At 33.2% G+C, this 23,537-nt stretch overlaps 2 protein-coding genes across 11 annotated transcripts in view; one reads left to right on the top strand and one right to left on the bottom strand.

Annotated features, from left to right (window-relative positions):
* Positions 1–18,553, bottom strand: part of Arl4 (ADP ribosylation factor-like 4) — a 71,080-nt gene extending 52,527 nt beyond the window's left edge. For 6 of the 10 annotated variants that reach the window (XM_083094416.1, XM_083094417.1, XM_083094411.1 and 3 more), the window contains exon 1: positions 18,206–18,552. The gene's annotated coding sequence lies outside the window, so the exon portion shown is untranslated. Of the gene's footprint in view, positions 1–18,205 lie in introns of all 10 variants that reach the window. The other 4 variants (XR_014437833.1, XR_014437834.1, XM_083094413.1 and 1 more) reach the window with 2 other exon arrangements.
* A 2,030-nt stretch (positions 18,554–20,583) lies between these two features.
* Positions 20,584–23,537, top strand: part of LOC145968715 (uncharacterized) — a 60,270-nt gene continuing 57,316 nt past the window's right edge. Inside the window, exons 1-5 of the mRNA XM_083094420.1 lie at positions 20,584–21,185; positions 21,280–21,403; positions 21,577–21,612; positions 21,698–21,775; positions 21,905–21,991. Coding sequence (XP_082950546.1) covers positions 21,179–21,185; positions 21,280–21,403; positions 21,577–21,612; positions 21,698–21,775; positions 21,905–21,991 — 332 coding nt within the window. The 5' untranslated portion in view covers positions 20,584–21,178. The remainder of the gene's footprint in view (positions 21,186–21,279; positions 21,404–21,576; positions 21,613–21,697; positions 21,776–21,904; positions 21,992–23,537) is intronic.

Here is a 23,537-nt window from a genome sequence, read left to right as displayed (position 1 = left end):
ACTCTTGTACCGGGCATACCCGTGACCGATATTTAAGTCTGAATACCTGTCAAACCGAATGAGCACCTAATTCGGTCGCACGTCTATTAAGCTGGCACAGTCACTTAAAGTCCTTAAAAAATTAGGTGCTCGAAAGATATTGATATCAAAATACTCGTTAATTATTATTATGATATTAGGATATTAGGATATCTAAACACCGAATTAGTTGCTCGTTCGGTTTGATAGATATTCGGACTTAAACATCGGTCGCGCCTACCGCCATACAAGAGTAAAGTCCTTTCAAAAAATTAGGTGCTCGAAAGAAATTGGTTCCAAAATATTTGTTAATTAATATTACGTTAAGATATGTAAACGTCGAATTAGGTGCTCATTCGGTTTGACAGATATTGGGAAAAGTCGGTCACGGGTATGCTCGGTACAAGAGTAAAGTCCTGTTAAAAAATTAGGTGCTCGAAAATTATTGGTATGAAAATATTCGTTATTTAATATTACGTTAAGATATATAAACGTCGAATTAGGTGCTCGTACCATTTCACACCATTTTCGATTTGAATGTCGATCGCGTTTATCGCTGTCGACAAGAATAAAGTGGCATAAAAAAATATATTTTAAAAATATCTTAACAGTTTCTGAGAGCACCTAATTAGCACCTAATTATTACGTATTTGTTTTTTTTATAACTTTATTATTTACATATTTTTTTATATGGGGGGGGCCAACTTAATATTCAGTCAGCCCCACCCATTGTGAATTTAATTTTCTGCTAAACGATATGAGCACCTAATTTTTTACTTTGGCACCTAATTAGCACCTAATTAGCACCTAATTTTAAGTTAGGTTAGAACTTATTTTATTGAATTTGTTGTTCAACAATTAACTTAGAAAAATCGAGCTAACACCATCACCTGTTCAAGTCGAATTTTTTAAGTTAATTATTGAGCAACAAATTCGATATTGTATATTCTTCGAGCAACAAATTAGGGAAACATTTTAGGACGAAAATAATCGCAGCAACTAATTGCGTTAATGTACTTTACTCCTGGTGGCAAACCAGCACCACCACCCGTTCGAGTCGAATTTTTTAAGTTAATTGTTGAGCAACAAATTCGATCTTGTATATTCTTCGAGCAACAAATTAGGGAAACATTTTAGGACGAAAATAATCGCAGAAACTAATTGCGTTAATGTACTTTACTCTTGGCGGCAAGATAACACCGCTACTTGTTTTTTCAATCAAAATTGATTTTTTCATTTAAATTATAGGCAATAAATTAAGAAATGGTTTATTTTATGCGGGAAACAATTTTGTGACAAACTAATATTGTTAATTACTTATTTTTAATGATTTTACGCTTATATGTGTATGATATCTCATGTAGGTGTATTTTTAAAAATTTAATATTTTTAAAATCTATTTGCAATATTTTTGAGCAACTAATTAGCAAAAAATTCTAATGTATTTATTTTTTAATTTGCGACTCTTTATAGGTGTTTTTCGGAAGTGGGGGTGCTAGCTTGCCATTAAGCTAGCACTCCCACCTTTAATATGATTTTCCTGCTAATCGGTAGAAGCAACAAATTCGCGCTTATAGCAACAAATTAGCAATAAATTAGCACTTAATTATGCACTATATTCGAACTCGATTTTTCATGGTGGGGCAGCCAGGTTAATAGGGGTCATTATAGTAGAGTCCGCGACAGCGATTCGTTCTCCTTGCAAGACGCCCTACGAAACGAATCGTTGCGCACTGTACAAACTGAAACGAACAGGAAGCGTTGTCTTGTAAAATAATCGCTATCGATATCTCTCGACTCATATTTTTTTCATATATTCAGATTTTTAAAACAAAAAAATTTATTTTAGTTTACAATTTTAGTTTTATTCAATGACAGAGGAGAAATTTAATAATCTATTTCCTTTTCTTATATATTAAGATGTTAAATTCAAAGAAATCCTACTTTTTATTTTTCCTAGTTGTGTTATTATTAATAAAAATCATTATAAAAAATGTCTGAAAGCCATTTCTCCTCTTCTCCATAACCTTAAAATATATCTATGCACTACAGTTAGGAGTAACAGAGGTTGATAATTCGTTTCAACTAGAATTTAAGTCAAACTAATGGAAAATCGGGTAAAATGAGATAAAACGCGAAATTTTGGAATCAAATCGCGAAAAACAGTCAACATAAAACGCAAAAAGTTCCCTGAACATAAAGGATCATCTTCGATATATAGTCATATTTCATAAATTATTCATTATTGATAAGTTATTAAAACATAGTTTACATTTATATTTATTTATGCATGTGTGTAAACTATCATAGTTTACGAGTAAATGCCCAACCCTAATCTTAACAGAGAAATATATGCAATTTCAAACATTTTTTTATACAGCTATTTTTTAAACAGCTAATAATATTAGAAATTTCAAAAATAATATTAGAAATATTAATATATAGATACTAATAATTTTTTTAATGTTGATTCATGATGACTTTTTAGCTGTGTTTTAACAATCAGTTTATTGTGACGACATATAAAAGAGGAGCACTTAACGCAATATTCAGAGCTCTCATTTTCATATTTTAATGTACATATATGTGTGTATCTTGATATAAATTTTAATCGAACGACGTGGTATCGTCGCGATGCCAAGTACATAAAAATTTCTTTTTGGTTTGTCAACCATTTTTATCTATCTACAAAGCCGCGGCACTGTAACTAAATAAGTTACCCGGAATTTTGCGTTAAGTAAATTTTCGATTAGAATATTTCAATAACAAAATCCGTAATTAAAAATCTAACGATATTTTTATTATAATGTAAATATAATCTTTTGATTGCGATCAGTTCTAATAAGTAATTAGTTCTGAGAAATGATATAATCTTTATATACAGGGCGATCCTGAAAAACGTTATGTCTTTAAAATGACGTATTCCTGACACCATTCTAAGACAATTTTTCCTTTACCAAAATTTGATTTGAAGCGTAGTTTTTGAATTATGAGCAAAAATAGTTAGTAAATCACGCGTCGGGTACAGAAGGCAGGCAGGAGCGGCGCGGCGTGCCGCGAGCGCGGGCGCAGCTGACCGCCCGACGGGTGATTATCACCGCATGAGTCGCTAACTATTTTATCTTATAACATAAAATTATGCTTTAAATAAAATTTTGGTAAAGAAGAAAATGTCTTAGAATTACGTCAGAAATACGTGTTGCTTAAAATAACGTTATTTTAATAATGAAAAGTTGTTCCGGATCGCCGGCCGTCCGACGTTGCAATCAGCTGATTGCTACACGCGATGTGTGTATGGCGGAGTGTGTGCGTAAGAGAGAGAGAGAAAGAGAGAGAAAGAGGGAGAGAGGGAGGGTAGGAGGGACAGACATTCATACACACGCACGCACTTTTTTTCTCGCTCTCTTTCTCTCTTTTACGCAACACTCATACACTCTCTCATTCAGTCTCTCACTCACACTCTCTCGGTCACTCACTCACTCACTCACCTGCTTACTCACTTGCTCACTCACCTTGTAGCAGCGTAGCGAATCTTCATGCTATGTATTGTTGTTATCTGCTGCACGGTTATGATTGCTAGAGATGCGCGACACATCGAAATTTTTTCGATTATTAGTCTCACACTCGATTGACACAATACAGATTACACGATAACGAGTTTACTGTTTATTCACTCACTATTGATTTATCGATACCAAAAATTACTTTCAAAGAAACGCGAATGCAAACAGCACATGACTCGACGCGAAGCGACGGACCGCGGAGACTGCGCGACCACAAGAGTTATGTTGCCAGAAACGCGACACGCGACGTAATTAAAATTACATTATTCTTGCGATTGACTTAAATCTTGCATCGTGAATGCAATAATTTCGAAAACGTAATAACGTACAACACATGCTTTTTAAAATAATAATTATTTATTATAATTAGAAATAGTTATTATTTATAATAAATAATTAATTTTTTAAGTATGTCATTATACGTTTCATGTTTTCTACCGCATTCGCAATGCGAAGGTTTTAGCCGATCGTTCGTCTTATCTCGCGTCAATCACGCGCCACGCGCAAGTCGTTTGTTAGATGTCGCGTGTCGCGTTTCTGGCAACATAACTCTTGTGGTCGCGCAGTCTCCGCGGTCCGTCGCTTCGCGTCGAGTCATGTGCTGTTTGCATTCGCGTTTCTTTGAAAGTAATTTTTGGTATCGATAAATCAATAGTGAGTGAATAAACAGTAAACTCGTTATCGCGTAATCTGTATTGTGTCAATCGAGTGTGAGACTAATAATCGAAAAAATTTCAATGTGTCGCGCATCTCTAGCAATCATAACCGTGCAGCAGATACAACAATACATAGCATGAAGATTCGCTACGCTGCTACAAGGTGAATGAGCAAGTGAGTAAGCAGGTGAGTGAGTGAGTGAGTGACCGAGAGAGTGTGAGTGAGAGACTGAATGAGAGAGTGTATGAGTGTTGCGTAAAAGAGAGAAAGAGAGCGAGAAAAAAAGTGCGTGGGTGTGTATGAATGTCTGTCCCTCCTATCCTCCCTCTCTCCCTCTTTCTCTCTCTTTCTCTCTCTCTCTTACGCACACACTCCGCCATACACACATCGCGTGTAGCAATCAGCTGATTGCAACGTCGGACGGCCGGCGATCCGGAACAACTTTTCATTATTAAAATAACGTTATTTTAAGCAACACGTATTTCTGACGTAATTCTAAGACATTTTATTCTTTACCAAAATTTTATTTAAAGCATAATTTTATGTTATAAGATAAAATAGTTAGCGACTCATGCGGTGATAATCACCCGTCGGGCGGTCAGCTGCGCCCGCGCTCGCGGCACGCCGCGCCGCTCCTGCCTGCCTTCTGTACCCGACGCGTGATTTACTAACTATTTTCGCTCATAATTCAAAAACTACGCTTCAAATCAAATTTTGGTAAAGGAAAAATTGTCTTAGAATGGTGTCAGGAATATGTCATTTTACAGACGGATCGTTTTTCAGGATCGCCCTGTATATATATATATATACAGGGTGATTCAAAATAACCCTATTGTCCGTGAAATGACACATTCTTGAGTCAATTCTAAGACGATTTTTCCTTTGGCAAAAGGGTATAGCAGGATAAGTATACTGTATGCTGCTCCCGCACGAATCTCGTTGAGATTTTTACCACAAGTTGACAGTGATGTAAAAGTGAATTTTACAAAATATTATATCTGAGAAACATTTTGTATGGGAGTTATGGGAGTTATGGTAGTTAAATTGAAAATCGAAGAAACGAATTTTCTCTTCAATGAGTAAACCGATTTTGACGAAAAAAAATGTTATGGAGTTTGATGGTACGATGTTTAAAAAAAATTATGAAAATATTTTTTCCAAAAAAATCGGCTGAAAAAAATTTTCGAATTTTTTTATGGGATGTACTTGAGATACTACTACCATTTTTTGCCAAAAAAATCTTCGACTCATCTAGTATAACATATTTAATTTTCAAAACGATCGAAAGGGTATATCATAGTTAAAAAAAATTGAACAGTTTGAGCGTGCCGCGTATGGTTTGCCGAGCGCTGTCTGTACCTCGCTTTTATCACTAACAGCCACTTACGACCCATAGCGAATACTATACTTCAAGCAAGTAGCCAAAATTGAAGATAGAATTTGGCTTTAGAAGAATATCAAAAAAGGTTTTTTGAAGCTTGACAAATCGGGGTGCTTGTTTATCGTGAGTCCCCCCGCCTCTCACAAATCGGAGTGCTTGTTTATCGTGAGTCCCCTCGTCTCTCACAAATCGGGGTGCTTGTTTATCGTGAGTCCTCTCGCCTCTCACAAATCGGGGTGCTTGTTTATCGTGAGTCCTCTCGCCTCTCACAAATCGGGATGCTTGTTTATCGTGAGTCCCCTCGCCTCTCGCAAATCGGGGTGCTCGTTTATTGTGAGTCCCCTTGTCTTGCGCTCTTAATCTTCGTCGCTATCGTCTTCAATGACAGGAATGATATTGTTCTGTTGAAACATTTTACTGAGGATCTCAGCTGGTTTAAAGATCTTCGATAGATACCTGGCATAAACTAGATAGTAGACTATTGCAGCAATGTATGAACAGCAGCCGACAGTTCTACTTCCGTTTGCACAATCACATGCATACTCCAATAATCCAGAAATGCCAACACTATTAGGTTTATATTTCAAGAAGCATCTGTACATTTTCCGATTAATATGACGAGATGGAACTTGCAATTTTAATACATTGGATTGTTCTTTAACGTACTGCACTTTAACCTGATCATCTGTATCAATCATTTCAGCCAAATATGACACTGCTTGCGACAATTGATAAGTTCCAGTAAATAGAATTGTCAAGTCTGTAATAGTCATGTCGGGGAAATCTAAGATGTCTTCTGATGAGATACTTTGGAAGACCAGTTTCTTACGCAACCAGCCTTTTTCTTCTGCCTCAGCAGCCAAAGTATTCTCAACAGCTTTTCTGACTTTCATTCTTTTTATGATCTCACTTGAAAATTCTGCATCAGATTGTAACCTCTTTCCGAATTGATTATTGAGGAATGATGCAATTCGAAAGTACGTGCCAATTTTCGGAAACATTTTGTTATCTAATTTGTGATCTAGAAGTCGATATTTTTGTTTTATTATTCCGTGAACAGCTTCAACTGCCCAACGAATTTTTGTCACATAACGGGACTCATTTGATTCCTTGGTTGTCAGTTGTTTACGTTTCCCTTTTTAGAGCCGGCATTAATACTCTGATTTTTTTTAATTCTAACTCATCTTTCACATCTCGGAAGCCACGATCAAGAACTATAATGTCGTTTTCTTTCAACAACTTGCACAAAGCGTTCGAATCTTGAAGAAGATTTCTTAAGATTTCTGCATCGTTCAGATTCGCAGAATACGGTCCTAACATATCAACCACATATCCGTCAGTTGTGCAAATTGTGAAAGGTTTGCATAGTGGAACTTTCTTCTGGCCTGAATAAGTTTTTCTTTGAAATTCGTTGTTAGAACTTTTTTGATTACGTGCATAAGTTCCATCACAGATTAGGAATAAGTGGTCATGAATATCAAACAAATTCTTAGCAATTTCTGTTGTGTGATTGTCAATAAGGTCATCTCTGATGGAAGAAGTTAGTCCAAAACGATACGGCAACACATCTTCAAATGATTTGAGTACTGCTGTTGAGTATTCGGAAATAAGCTGTTCGTATTCAATTTGAAGAATGGAAGCTAATATTTTATTTGAATTGCCTGTGCGAAGTTTCAAAAGAAATACAACGAGCGCCTGAGTGACTGTGCGAGTTTGCCTGTTTCGCATTGAAGTTAACATGTCCCTTAATAGTATAATATTCTCCCATGTTAAACCTGTAAAAGTAAAAAGTTGTTTTTCGGAAAGGCTGAAATCTCCGATCTTATCATAAAGTGTAGAGTCACATTTAATAGAAAGATTTTCCATCATTTTTGTCAACTCTGAAGCGCTAAGATTTGACGAATTGGAATATACTCTTAAACAGCTAAGATCTTCGTCATAGAATCGATTTTTAATTAAGTGAGTTCGACAACATCGATTGCCTACTGGTATATAAAGCCTCATCTTAATGAAGGACTGCATACGAGCTTCTTCTGGAATGACAGTGATATTTTTCGTAGCAGAACAAATACAGCAGTATTTGTGAGTCGAAACGGTTTGCTGGATTTGAACTTTAATTCGTTCATCATTCGATTCGTTTACTTCAGATTTAAGTTGTATACTGACTGTCAGATCATTAGAAGTTGATTGTTTGTCGCTTTCGTCTTCAATATCAAGCTTGTTTTTTCTTAAATTGGAAAAGCCGATATTTTCCACACAGAATAGCGCGAACAGTGATTGTTTGTTGAAGCATATTACTAAAATAAATTGCTTCATCTTCAGTTTCAATTTTCTTTTTTTGACCAGGTACTTTATGCAAGAATTTATCACACCCAGCGCATTTAAGATTCGTCAATAACGCAGACATTTTCCACTGTACTAACAATAACCCAAATCAAATATACCAAGAATCAGTAAACCAATACTTTTAGGTAAGTATTGACAGAAGACCGTTCGTAGATTTTCGCGAGTTGGTCTTACATAAACATTGTACGTAACCGAGTCTAATATAAGTGTAGCGTGTGTAGTTTAACTATCCAAGAGTAAGAATATTACATATAATCTATTCTTCCAACAAGAAAATAAATGAATATGGAAAACGACGGGAAGGAAACAATTGAAGATCGCAGGAATAGTTCAAGTGGCAAAACAAATGAATGCTTAGTGCTCTGTGTATCATTACAGAGTTGCCAGTTTGCAGACGCAACAGCACAGTTTTTATCCCCTCTACTCACGCACCAAAGCACGAGCGCTCAGGCTAAAATTCTCGGCCCATGAGTGAAAGAGATAAAAATCGAACTGCTATATCTGCACTCTGGTAGCTGTGGCTTATTGTACAACGTCCAGCGGCACACACAAACTGTTCAATTTTTTTAACTATGATATACCCTTCCGATCGTTTTGAAAATTAAATATGTTATACTAGATGAGTCGAAGATTTTTTTGGCAAAAAATGGTAGTAGTATCTCAAATACATCCCATAAAAAAAAATTCGAAAATATTTTGAAAATTTTTTTCAGCCGGTTTTTTTGGAAAAAATATTTTCATAATTTTTTTTAAACATCATACCATCAAACTCCATAACATATTTTTTTTCGTCAAAATCGGTTCACTCATTGAAGAGAAAATTCGTTTCTTCAATTTTCAATTTAACTCCCATAACTCCCATACAAAATGTTTCTCAGATATATTTTCCAAAATTCATTTTTACATCACTGTCAACTTATGGTAAAAATCTCAACGAGATTCGTGCGGGGGCAGCATACAGTATACTTATCCTGCTATGCCCTTTTTTCATCCGACGCTTAGTTTTTGAATTATTAAAAGAAGTAATTAACTTATAACGGGTCGGATACAAGAGGCAGGCGCGATTCACCGTCAAACGCGGGTGCATACGCGGGGCGCCTGCTGCGATCATCTGATCGCTACATACACACACATGCGAATACATACATTCTCATTCTCTCTCTCTCTCTCTCTCTCTCTCTCTCTCTCTGCCTCTCTCTCTCCCTCCCTCACTCTCCCTCTCTCATTTGCTTACTGACTTGAAGTTATTATTACTCTTACTTAAATTATTTACTTTTTATTATTATACATTTTCACTTTAATTATTATTATTTTTGTATATTGTAGTTTTTTTTTTACGAGAGAGGGGAAAATGCATTTTATGCATACTCACAGGCCGATCCGGTGAGTTATGTTGGACTCGAGTACCAAATCGTATTACCAACTCGATACTCCCTACCCACTAAAAACCCCTCTCTTTCGCGAATTTTCTCTAACACTGTTTATTTGACATCCCGAAATCTGTTTTCACACAACACCAAAGAATAGTTATTATTACCTTGTTCAATGCATTGCTGTAATTTCTTGAGAAATGAATTTTCCGACAAATCGTACTTTCACTCAAATTGAACATAGATATCACGTTCTAAGGGATAGAGATCCACTCTAAATAATTAATCGAAAGTTCTTTTTTCTTTTATAAACTGTATTCTTTTATAAACTTCAACATAATCACATTCATTCACTCACTCGATAAGATGAGAAATTTACCAATGACTCTATCACTAATCACTATCAATCACTGTCAAATAATCACTGTTGGCAATTAAAAACCACTCGATTAAAGAAAGACACGCGCACATACGTTATTTCACGACGCGACAACGCGACGATATTTACCCGGCGACAGCAAATAGTTTTTGATTATGGTAGGTTACGGTAGGTTAAGGTACTAACAGCGCTGTCGAACGTGAACATGTGTTTGATTGAAAAACCTACCGTAACTTACCATAACCAAAAGCTATTTGCTGTCGCCGGGTAAATATCGTCGCGTTGTCGCGTCGTCGCGTCGTGTAATAACGTATGTACGCGTGTGTTTCTTTAATCGAGTGGTTTTTAATTGCCAACAGTGATTATTCGACAGTGATTGATAGTGATTAGTGATAGAGTCATTGGTAAATTTCTCATCTTATCGAGTGAGTGAATGAATGTGATTATGTTGAAGTTTATAAAAGAATACAGTTTATAAAAGAAAAAAGAACTTTCGATTAATTATTTAGAGTGGATCTCTATCCCTTAGAACGTGATATCTATGTTCAATTTGAGTGAAAGTACGATTTGTCGGAAAATTCATTTCTCAAGAAATTACAGCAATGCATTGAACAAGGTAATAATAACTATTCTTTGGTGTTGTGTGAAAACAGATTTCGGGATGTCAAATAAACAGTGTTAGAGAAAATTCGCGAAAGAGAGGGGTTTTTAGTGGGTAGGGAGTATCGAGTTGGTAATACGATTTGGTACTCGAGTCCAACATAACTCACCGGATCGGCCTGTGAGTATGCATAAAATGCATTTTCCCCTCTCTCGTAAAAAAAAAAGTACAATATACAAAAATAATAATAATTAAAGTGAAAATGTATAATAATAAAAAGTAAATAATAATTTAAGTAAGAGTAATAATACCTTCAAGTGAGTAAGCAAATGAGAGAGAGAGAGAGAATGAGAATGTATGTACTCGCATGTGTGTGTATGTAGCGATCAGATGATCGCAGCAGGCGCCCCGCGTAAGCACCCGCGTCTGACGGTGAATCGCGCCACCCTTGTCTGCCTCTTGTATCCGACCTGTTATAAGTTAATTACTTCCTTTAATAATTCAAAAACTAACCGTCGCACGAAATTTTGCCAAAGGAAAAGTCGTTTTAGAATTGACTCAAGAATGTGTCATTTCACGGACAATAGGGTTATTTTGATTCACCCTATATATATACAGGGTGTCCCATTTTAAACATCGACCTCAAATATCTCCCGAATAATACGTTTTACAGAAAAATGTTTCAGACAAAAGTTGTATGGTTTCGAGGGGGCCATAAGATGGTACCATTGGTTTGACCTTGAAGAGTCATTTGAAGGTCACGTGAAGGTCACTTCATTTTTAAATGGAACGCCCTATATACTTTTACACATTCTTGTAACTCATCTCAAGAGCTTTCCAAAACACTATAATTAAGTCAGTTTTCATTAAGTGCTTTCCGAGTTATGAGGCTTGAAATAATTTCTTAATTTTACATAAACCGTAAAATATCTTGTAAAATATTCATTTTTCGATTATCTTACCTTAATACTTTTATGTACAAAATAATGAGAGGAATCAATTGGTGTAAAGAAAACACATAATTGTTTCGAAAGAAAAAATGTAATTTGCAATTAACAATTACATTTTTTTAAATGGGATTTGTATGTATTTTATATTTAAATTTTGTATAGTATATGACACATAAGAGATTTATGAATAGTATTCTGACTTTATCGCATATTTTAGATCATTTACAAAGAAATTTAAGATATATGGTATGATGGGGATTATTTTGTTAAATAGTTTAATAATTGTTGAGATATTTACCATTTTTATTTCATTTATGAAATACATGTCGATAACTGTAAAATCTTTTTTTTTATTATTTATTTATTTATTTATTTATTTATACATATTAATTGTTTATACATAATCACTTGTAAAATCAAATTGAAAAATTTTTAACGAAAGTTTTCAAGAAAATGTACGCTAGCATTAACCCCTTCACTGTCAGTGACCCCTATAGGGGCTAAAAAAATTCGTGCCACTTTTGCTTCATGACCCCTATAGGGGCATCTTGAAAAAAACATGTTATTACTATTATGATTTGGTTGTTCTTGGGTATTTTAAGGTTTCTGAGGTCGCTGAATTCGAATCTGAAATCAGAATTTCGAACTTCAAAATGGCGGATCAAAATTCAAAATAATTTTGGGTTTGAATAAAAATGGCTTTCTTATCGTTTTTGGGATCGTCGAATTCGAATCTAATATCAGATTTTCCAAATTAAAAATTGCAAATTTAATATGGCGGATCAGAACAAATAGTTGCTATACATAAAAGATGTATACACTTTTTTCTTCAATTACTTATAAATCCCGCTATCTGCCGAATCCAGAGTCACGAATTATCAAATCAAGCTGTTTGCACAGAAGTGGAAACGTATACCAGTTTTCAAGAAATAAAAAAAATAAAAAAACGAAGTCAATAACCGTCACGTTCTCGATTCGTGACTCTGGGTTCGGCAGAGAGCGGGATTTAAAAATAATTGAAGAGAGAAATATACAACCTATTTGTATGTCAACTATTTGTTCGAACTCTGATCCGCTATATTAGATTTGCCATTTTCAATTTGGAAAATCTGATATTAGATTTGGATTTTGCAACCCCAAAAATGACACAAATTTTTATTGAAATCCAAAATTATTTTGAATTTTGATCCGCCATATTGGATTCACCATTTTAAATTTTGTAATTCTGGCTTCAGATTTGGATTCGGCGACCTCAATAATATTTATACTGACATATTCATGCAATTTTAAAAACTTTTTTCTTCAACACACTTTTGGCATGGAAAGTTTCTTTTCGTTTGACAGTGAAGGGGTTAAGGATCTAAGGTTTTTACTGCATTGATATTAAATTGATATTAGAAACATGAAATTATGTAAATTTTTTCTTGAAAAATATTATGAACTAGATTGATTTTTTTCTATTATTTTTTCAACAGAACATGTTTTATGATATAAATTGATAAAATTTACTAAAATTTGAACTTTTTGATTCATGGATTAATAAACAACTATAAATTTTTGTCATGAAATGCAGATGCACAAATATATGAATATAGACTATGCTAAGCCTAGTTCAAATCAAGCAAACAGTTATAAACAAATATCAATAAATAAGAAAATGCGTTAATTTTTATTTATTTTTGTAATCTTTTATAAAATTTTGTATAAAATATTTTTATAAAATTATTAATTAAATATTACTGTTATGAATTAAATAATACTGCTCTATTAACATGTGATGACATTTGTTCATATTCATTCTAACTTTATACGGGCTGTATCACTATAGAATAATAAAAATGAAAATATATATTCCACTAAACTCATATATGTGTAATTGAATAATAACAAATATGTAGCTGCTTGTTGCAAATTCATATTTTTTCTTAAAAACAATTACATGTTTTTTTTTATACCAATTAATTTTTCTCATTATTCTGTGTATAAGAGCATTAAGGCAAAATAATAAAAAAAAGAATATTTTAGATATTTTATTGTTTATGGAAAATTATTTATGTGTTTATGTAAAATTAGCTGAAAGTATAAAATATCTTGTAAACTATTCAATTTTTGGCTATTCTATCCTTATAACATTTTACATACAATATTGAGGAATGATTTATATGGACAAATTAGAGTAGTCCCACTTAAAAAAAAAATTAGATTGACCTTTACATGGCTTTAGCATCTATACTTGAAGTCAAATTAATCTCTTTATCCTTTTTCCCCCTTAAAACCCTACAATTTTTATTTGAATAATTCTTTACCAAAACACGTTTTCGAGTTATTATGATATGAATGTTAAAGCAGAACACCCTGTGTGTGTGTGTGTGTGTGTGTGTGTGTGTGTGTGTGTGTGTGTGTGTGTGTGTGTGTGTGTGTGTGTGTGTGTGTGTGTGTGTGTGTGTGTGTGTGTGTGTGTGTGTGTGTGTGTGTGTGTGTGTGTGTGTGTGTGTGTGTGTGTGTGTGTGTGTGTGTGTGTGTGTGTGTGTGTGTGTGTGTGTGTGTGTGTGTGTGTGTGTGTGTGTGTGTGTGTGTGTGTGTGTGTGTGTGTGTGTGTGTGTGTGTGTGTGTGTGTGTGTGTGTGTGTGTGTGTGTGTGTGTGTGTGTGTGTGTGTGTGTGTGTGTGTGTGTGTGTGTGTGTGTGTGTGTGTGTGTGTGTGTGTGTGTGTGTGTGTGTGTGTGTGTGTGTGTGTGTGTGTGTGTGTGTGTGTGTGTGTGTGTGTGTGTGTGTGTGTGTGTGTGTGTGTGTGTGTGTGTGTGTGTGTGTGTGTGTGTGTGTGTGTGTGTGTGTGTGTGTGTGTGTGTGTGTGTGTGTGTGTGTGTGTGTGTGTGTGTGTGTGTGTGTGTGTGTGTGTGTGTGTGTGTGTGTGTGTGTGTGTGTGTGTGTGTGTGTGTGTGTGTGTGTGTGTGTGTGTGTGTGTGTGTGTGTGTGTGTGTGTGTGTGTGTGTGTGTGTGTGTGTGTGTGTGTGTGTGTGTGTGTGTGTGTGTGTGTGTGTGTGTGTGTGTGTGTGTGTGTGTGTGTGTGTGTGTGTGTGTGTGTGTGTGTGTGTGTGTGTGTGTGTGTGTGTGTGTGTGTGTGTGTGTGTGTGTGTGTGTGTGTGTGTGTGTGTGTGTGTGTGTGTGTGTGTGTGTGTGTGTGTGTGTGTGTGTGTGTGTGTGTGTGTGTGTGTGTGTGTGTGTGTGTGTGTGTGTGTGTGTGTGTGTGTGTGTGTGTGTGTGTGTGTGTGTGTGTGTGTGTGTGTGTGTGTGTGTGTGTGTGTGTGTGTGTGTGTGTGTGTGTGTGTGTGTGTGTGTGTGTGTGTGTGTGTGTGTGTGTGTGTGTGTGTGTGTGTGTGTGTGTGTGTGTGTGTGTGTGTGTGTGTGTGTGTGTGTGTGTGTGTGTGTGTGTGTGTGTGTGTGTGTGTGTGTGTGTGTGTGTGTGTGTGTGTGTGTGTGTGTGTGTGTGTGTGTGTGTGTGTGTGTGTGTGTGTGTGTGTGTGTGTGTGTGTGTGTGTGTGTGTGTGTGTGTGTGTGTGTGTGTGTGTGTGTGTGTGTGTGTGTGTGTGTGTGTGTGTGTGTGTGTGTGTGTGTGTGTGTGTGTGTGTGTGTGTGTGTGTGTGTGTGTGTGTGTGTGTGTGTGTGTGTGTGTGTGTGTGTGTGTGTGTGTGTGTGTGTGTGTGTGTGTGTGTGTGTGTGTGTATACAGGGTGAGCCATTTTAATTAACGCACGCAATTATTTCGGAAACAAAGCATTTTAGAGAAAAATGTTTCAGACAAAAGTTTTATGGTTTCGAGGGGGCCATAAGATGGTATCATTGGTTTGACCTTGAAGAGTTATTTGAAGGTCACATGAAGGTCACCTTCAATTTCTTAAATGGAACCTACTATTTGTCATTGCATATTCTTGTAGCTTATCTCGAGAGCTTTCCAAAACACTATAATTAAGTACCTTTTCGTTAAGTACTTTTTGAGTTATGAGGCTTGAAATAATTTCTTAATTTTACATAAACCGTAAAATATCTTGTAAAATATTCATTTTTCGATTATCTTATCTTAATACTTTTATGTACAAAATAATGAGAGGAATCAATTGGTGTAAAGAAAACACATAATTGTTTTTAAGAAAAAATATGGAATTGTTAATTGCAAATTATATATTTTTTCTTCAAAACAACTATGTGTTTTCTTTACACCAGTTGATTCCTCTCATTATTTTGTACGTAAAAGTATTAAGGTAAGATAATCGAAAAATGAATATTTTACAAGATATTTTACGGTTTATGTAAAATTAAGAAATTATTTCAAGCCTCATAACTCAAAAAGTATTTAACGAAAAGGTACTTAATTATAGTGTTTTGGAAAGCTCTCGAGATAAGCTACAAGAATATGCAATGACAAATAGTAGGTTCCATTTAAGAAATTAAAGGTGACTTTCATGTGACCTTCAAATAACTCTTCAAGGTCAAACCAATGATACCATCTTATGGCCCCCTCGAAACCATAAAACTTTTATCTGAAACATTTTTCTCTAAAATGCTTTGTTTCCGAAATAATTGCGTGCGTTAATTAAAATGGCTCACCCTGTATACAGGGTGACCCATTTTAACTTAGGCAGCCAAATAACTCGAAAAATAAGCAAGATAGAGAAAAATGTTTTAGACAAAAGTTGTATGGTTTCGAGGGGGCCATAAGATGGTATCATTGGTTTGACCTTGAAGAGTCATTTGAAGGTCACGTGAAGGTCACTTCAATTTTTTTAAATGGAATACCCTATATATTTTTGTACATTCTTGTAGCTTATTTCGAGAGCTTTCCAAAACACTATAATTAAGTACCTTTCCGTTAAGTACTTTTTGAGTTATGATGCTTGAAATAATTTCTTAATTTTACATAAACCGTAAAATATCTTGTAAAATATTCATTTTTCGATTATCTTACCTTAATACTTTTATGTACAAAATAATGAGAGGAATCAATTGGTGTAAAGAAAACACATAGTTGTTTTTAAGAAAAAATATGGAATTGTTAATTGCAAATTACATATTTTTTCTTCGAAACAACTATGTGTTTTCTTTACACCAATTGATTCCTCTCATTATTTTGTACATAAAACTATTAAGGTAAGGTAATCGAAAAATGAATATTTTACAAGATATTTTACGGTTTATGTAAAATTAAGAAATTATTTCAAGCCTCATAACTCAAAAAGTACTTAACGAAAATGTACTTAATTATAGTGTTTTGGAAAGCTCTCGAGATGAGCTACAAGAATGTACAAAAATATATAGGATGTTCCATTTAAAAAAATTGAAGTGACCTTCAAATGACTCTTCAAGGTCAAACCAATGATACCATCTTATGGCCCCCTCGAAACCATACAACTTTTGTCTAAAACATTTTTCTCTATCTTGCTTATTTTTCGAGTTATTTGGCTGCCTAAGTTAAAATGGGTCACCCTGTATATATATATATATATATATATATATATATATATATATATATTTGTCATAAAAAATAATATATAACTTTTTTTTCATTTTCTAAGATATAGACCAATAATATTGTCTAAACAGCGTGATAAGATTAACTTAATGCTTGCATGAAAATTATTTTGCAAATTTTGATACCTTAAAGAATATTTTTCTATTAAAAATAAAATATTTTCTTCATAAAACTTTTTCAAAATATTCTACAAGTGATGATATTTGTTAATGGCAAATGTTGTTTAAAACAATTTTTTTAAATTGCGAGTATAAATATGGATCAATATTTCGCCATTATGAAGAATTTATCTTTATTGCCCATGATGCTTCAAATCTTTAACTTGATATCTCACATATGATTTTTCCACTTGCACGCATGATTATGGAAAATCAATTACTTCTACATGAAAAATCTCCTGTGTTTTTTTCTCAACTCTAAAAAAAAATATTTAAAAAAATATTTATAAAAGTTTTATAAGTTTTAAGTGTTTTGAAATAGATTAATATCAGACACAAAATAAAAAAATAAGAAATAAAATTGCAACTGTCAATTATATTATTACAATTATATATAACAGATATTATAAAATCAAAATATATAATTAGAGAAAAAAAATTAAATCGACAAATCATAAAACTAGAATGTGTATTAACTTGGTGTATAAACAAAGATTTCAGGAGCTAAATTTTCAAGTCATTAAAAGCAATTAATAAACAAAGCTCAATGTAAACTTTATGTATCAAAATACAAACATTTCATAACTATATTAAATTATGTTGGGTTTTCAGATGTTTATTCCATAAAGAGAAAGATGTTCTCATTAATTATAGAACAATTATAAATAATAGTTTATATATTGAATATATATTGTTATCAAGATGTTACAAAAATTTGTAGATTCTTAAGTGACCTAATTTTTCCAAGAGTTTTGTAAGTGTTAGGATTGTAAGAAGAAATAATAAAAATGTTTATTATTTAACGTCTTTATTTTCATTTTTGTAAAAGTGTGTGCACCCACTAGATAAATAATTATATTATTTATCTGTATAATTTTGTTCCAAAGTTAATACATGAAATAAGAGATTTCTTTAATCTTATCTCCTATATTTGTTAACTGTACAAAGATCTCACGGTGCTCCTTTTTGTGAAAGTAGGAACACATATCTTATCTCTTCACTCTTATAGGTAAAATAAAAAAATATGGAATTTTGAAAAAAATAATATCTTTGGCTTTATACGATAATACGGAAATCTCGATTATCGTATGAATTTTTTTCGCGTGTTTCGTGTATCTAAAAAACAAATGAAGAATCTATTGCAGTACACACATATACAATTGCACTCCTCCATGACCAACGTCACGTAACCCAAAAATTACGGGGCGCGTCGCTGCAATGGGGTGTTATATCGCCTAATATTATCTCAGACACTCACCGTATTCAGGTTCAGAGATCGTAATCCGAGAATACGCACACGCACACAGGCATATTTAAATGAACACAAAAAAGAAGAGGTAAAAAAATACAAATTAGCGCAAAAAACACTGACCCACTTTCCATATGCAAATGCGGAAGAAAGATATATCATCAATCGGATATGTTCACTTAAGTGGAATAGAATAAAACAAGTAATGGGGCAACTACCGAACAGTAACCCCCGAGTAATTTTTAAGACGAACCAATATGGTACTAACGCACCACAATCCACAACCCGGTTAACAACCCGAGGAACAATTCGCGCAAACGGAAAGAGCTACAATAGCTTGTTGATTTGCCACACGCCGGCAGCACCGATCTCTTATTTCCACCATAGACTTAGGGCGCATTCACATCTTGGCGGAAAAGCAAAAATCAGAAAAGCAGAAAGCCAATCAGAACTTGCGCTAGTAATAAGCAGTGTGTAAGTAGTACATTAGAAGGGCAAAAAGTAAAGAAATAGACCAAGCATTCTCAGAGGGGGTGAAGCCGAAAATTGGCAGTTTGAAGGTGGAAGTACATAAAATTGCAGGAGCACATAACCATAAGCATAAGAAAATTGATTGGTTCATTTTCTTATGCATATATTTGTGGACCAATCAATTTCCTTATGCTTGTGGTTATGCGCTTATGCAATTTTATGTGCTTTCACCTTAAGATAGAGTGAGAACGTTGAACGGCATCTATAAAATATCTAGTAAAATATTCATTTGTCGATTATCTTACCTTAATACTTTTATGTACAAAATAATGAAAGGAATCAATTGGTGTAAAGAAAACACATAATTGTTTCGAAAAAAAAATGTGTTAATTGCAAATTACATATTTTTTCTTCGAAACAATTATGTGTTTTCTTTACACCAATTGATTCCTATCATTATTTTGTACATAAAAGTATTAAGGTAAGATAATCGACAAATGAATATTTTACTAGATATTTTATAGATGCCGTTCAACGTTCTCACTCTATCTTAAGGTGAAAGCACATAAAATTGCATAAGCGCATAACTCGAAAAGTACTTAATGAAAACTAACTTAATTATAGTGTTTTGGAAAGCTCTCGAGATAAGTTACAAGAATATGTAATAAAAAATAAGGGGTCCCATTTAAAAAATTGAAGGTGACCTTCACGTGACCTTCACACGACTGTTCCAGGTCAAACCAATGACACCATTTTATAGCCCCCTTCAAGCCATACAACTTTTGTCCGAAACATTTCTTTCTAAAGTGCATAGTTTATGAAATATTCGACCGTTCCGGGACTTTTGGGACACCCTGTATATGCTGATATATGTTATTGCTGATTAATATTATGACACTTCATATATAGCATTTTCTTAAATTTGCTTACTAAAAAACTTCTTTTTTAGCCATTTTTTTCTTTTTTCGCTGTGGTCTTTGCAATATTTTTCTCCCTCTATATGTATATATATTTTTTTTTAGATTCGCGTGCTCAGATTCGCGCCATATTACGCCATATTGCTTTTGACAGCTTGATAGTCTATAGAATAGAAAGAGAAAGCATAGAAGCTAAAGTCACTAGATATACAAAGTACCGCAATCATTCGCCATTTTGGCTCCAATAAGCAGTTCATTCAAATTATATATTTACATGACCCCTTAATGATAATGTATTTTTGGCAATTAATTTCAGCCGTTTTTTGCATTTTTTGTTGTCATTCTGTTGTTATTTTTTGTTGTTTTCGCTTTTTGGGATGCGAAATAAACGAAAAACCTTTTTCGCTTTGATTTCTATAGCCTTTTACGCAACAACTAATCACGAATGCTTCTCAGATTTCACATACAGATTAGAAAATGGCACTTAAAGTGTACATACATACGTAACAAAAGTGTGCACTTGTAATTTTTGGCGTCATTTTGGCTCCAAATCCTTATACATTAAAGTTCCTCAAGTAAGGGCCTGAGCAGAATGGCTGCCTTAAGCGTCGTCTACAATGGGAGTAATATCGGTGAAGTAAGGCGTAAGATTAGGAGTAAGCGAATGGTTTTTTTCCATTTCGCCTTACTACACCGATAAAACTGTCTTACTTCCTACTCTGACATCTTATTATATACATTTCGTAGGAAGTAAGACAGTTTTATCGGTGTAGTAAGGCGAAATGGAAAAAAACCATTCGCTTAGGGCCATCACACACAAAATTGCATAGCTGCATATGCATAACATAAGACTATATGGACCAATGAGCATCGAGTATTATGTTATGTAAGTCAATATGGCGACTTAATACTCGATGCTCATTGGTCCATATGGTCTTATGCTGTGCATATGCAGCTATGTAATTTTGTGTGTGAGGGCCCTTACTCCTAATCTTACGCCTTACCACAGTATATCCAGTAGCGCAACTCTCTCGATTTTGTGTTGTCAAAAATGGAGTGCGCATGCGCGAAATAAGCGAGTTGCCCAGTAACGCCATCTAAACTTTTGTCTCACTCACTCTTACTTATTTCGGTCTCTCTCAGACCTATTTAAATGCCTCAACACATTTAAATGCCTCTTTAAATGTCATGTGTACATTTGATGGCAGAAATTGGCGGCAATAGATTGCATCTTAGCGCAATTTATTTATTGTTCTTAGTGCAGTGAATATTTACAGTGCGACAGAGTGACAGTGTGAGAGTGATAAAGTGGAAGTTGAAAATTGAAACTGAATTTTATATATACAGTGAAAGTGATCTGAGTGAAGTGATTTATCCTTAGAGAATTGTTAACCTGTATAAATATAGAGGTTTCCAATTCTCTTTGAGAAACATTTTGATCTTAGCTCTGTTTCAGATATATCATTAGAATAGAAGCGAAAAGGAATTAAAATTAATATGGAGAAAATGAGTGCAAAAAGATGGTGCGCAGTGCCAGAATGCACTCAAAGATTTGATAATATGAAGAAACATCTTTTTAGATTTCCAAAGGATCATGATAGGTTTGATACGCATTAATTAATTTTTAAATAAAACATTTTTAATTGTAAATTATGTTTTACGTCTTTTTATATTAATAAATTTCTACATATACAGGTGGTTACAATGGATACAAGCATGCGGAAGACTTGATTTGCAGTCAAAAGGACCTGCATATGCATATAATAATTGTTATTTGTGCCATTTACATTTTGAAGAGAGATGGTATAATGTTAATAAGGTCAGAGCTCGTCTGCACCCAGATGCTGTACCCACGAGATTTTTTTAACCAGATTTTAATATAAGATATGTTTTTATATAATATTTCAGATTATTCTGTACTTAAAGTAATCCAGATTTTAATAGAAATACTGTGACATTTAATAATATATTTAAAAAAAAATTATTTTACAGAAATACAGTAACGGCATCTCAATCAGAAGATAATATGTAAGTAATCTTTATATAATATACAATAAAATATATACATAAATATCATAATACAAAAATTATAAATATATTAATTTTTTTACAGATATATTGCCCATACAAATAATAAAAAGGAAGAAGAAGAAATTGAAATGGACAACCAACAACAACAAGAAATAAATAAGTAAGAAAACTTTTAATAAACTTTAATCTGATATTAATAAGTTACTGTTACTTTATATTTTTACTGGAATCTTTATTTTAAAAATAACTATTATATTATAGCTTAATCATATATATTATTTTGTTACAGAAATACGGATGACACAGTTGTACAGATAAATAACAATAAATCTGTACAAACAATAGAACAACCGATTCAAGAAGGAAACGATAACAGGTACTTAATAATAAAGTGTATATATATATATATATATATATATATATATATATATATATATAATATATATATGAGATATATATATATATAACATTAATGTTATAATTTCTCATTCAATATTAAAACTATCACATATATTCCTGTTAAATTGCAATTATATAGTTTACTTAAAAATTATATCGTTGATTATATTGCTGACGCTAATTAGAATATTTTAATATTATTTGTAACAGGAAAATTTCAATTAGCGTAAGTAATATAATATCAATGTAATAATTTATCAGTAAGCAATATATGTAATTACAATATAACAAGAATGTATGTAACAGTTACAACCCAGATATTCTCTCATGCAAGATTTGGACATCCAAAAATTTCTTTAGAAAGACAACATAATGAGTTCAGAAAGAGCTCTTATGCGTCGTATTGAGAGAGAAAAAAGATTTCTTCTGATAGTCATCAAAAAGATTACTTTTTTTTAGATATCTTGTAATAGAAATCACAAAGATATCTTAAACTAGATATCTGTAGGAGTTCATGTTTATGAAGTTAATAAGACTTATATTCTAAAACATTCAAAACACTAAGAAAACACAAAGTCTTTGGTGATATATTTAGCAAGCTCTCCAAGAGAGGTTTTTGATAATAAAGGACGATATTTTTCTTCATTATATTCATCCTTTACATTGTCATTCACATCTTTTCCTTTGGAGAGCTTATTGCTAAATATTTCATCAGAGGCTTCGTGTTTCTTTAGTGTTCAGAGTAAATTGAAGCTTTAAAGAGAGAGAGAATGAATGATTTCCAAGACATATATTTTATAATATAATATATTTATAATGTAAAATACATTTTTTGACTTTTAATAAATTAAACTTATTGAACTTTGGACGGTTTGATTGATTACACAAGCCACAAAAATAGACAGTCTTGAGACATATATTTGAACAAACGAAGTAGTTTCCTACTTAATTTTGTGCGCTGAATCAGAATCCGGCCTCGGAATTTGCCCATCACGTCAGATTTCGAAGATAAATGAAGTTAAAGATGTAAAAAATGACGTTTTTTACATCTTTAACTTTAATCAATTTCATATATTTATTTTAGAGGCACAAAATTTTTTTAAATATTTTTGATAATGCCATTGCATGATACTAGTCTTCCCCTTCAAAATCTTTTTTAATCATCTTCTTACAATATTTTGTTTTCGATATACACAACTTTAAAGATATTAAAATTACAAATGAATACATGTGCAAAATATATATCAGTTCTTTAACTTTCTATAACTTAACTTTCTTTAACTTTCATTCAAATAAGATCATTTAGCTGTTTTTCAGCATTTTAATTTGTACTGTACTGTATATACTATGTATATATTAGTTAAGTTATAGAAAATTTAAAAATTTATACATGTATCTATTTATTCTTTTAATATTTTTGAAGTGTATCTTGGGAACAAAATATCGTACGAAGATGATTAGAAAAGGATTTTGAAGGGGAAGACTAGTACTATAATATATAATGGCATTATTGAAAATATTTT

The sequence above is a fragment of the Camponotus vicinus genome, unplaced genomic scaffold (assembly GCF_025532165.1).
Source record: "Camponotus vicinus isolate PSW18456_S1 unplaced genomic scaffold, iyCamVici1.0 SCAF_3, whole genome shotgun sequence".
Taxonomy (NCBI): domain Eukaryota; kingdom Metazoa; phylum Arthropoda; class Insecta; order Hymenoptera; family Formicidae; genus Camponotus; species Camponotus vicinus.
This window is presented reverse-complemented; position numbering and strand designations above follow the sequence as displayed.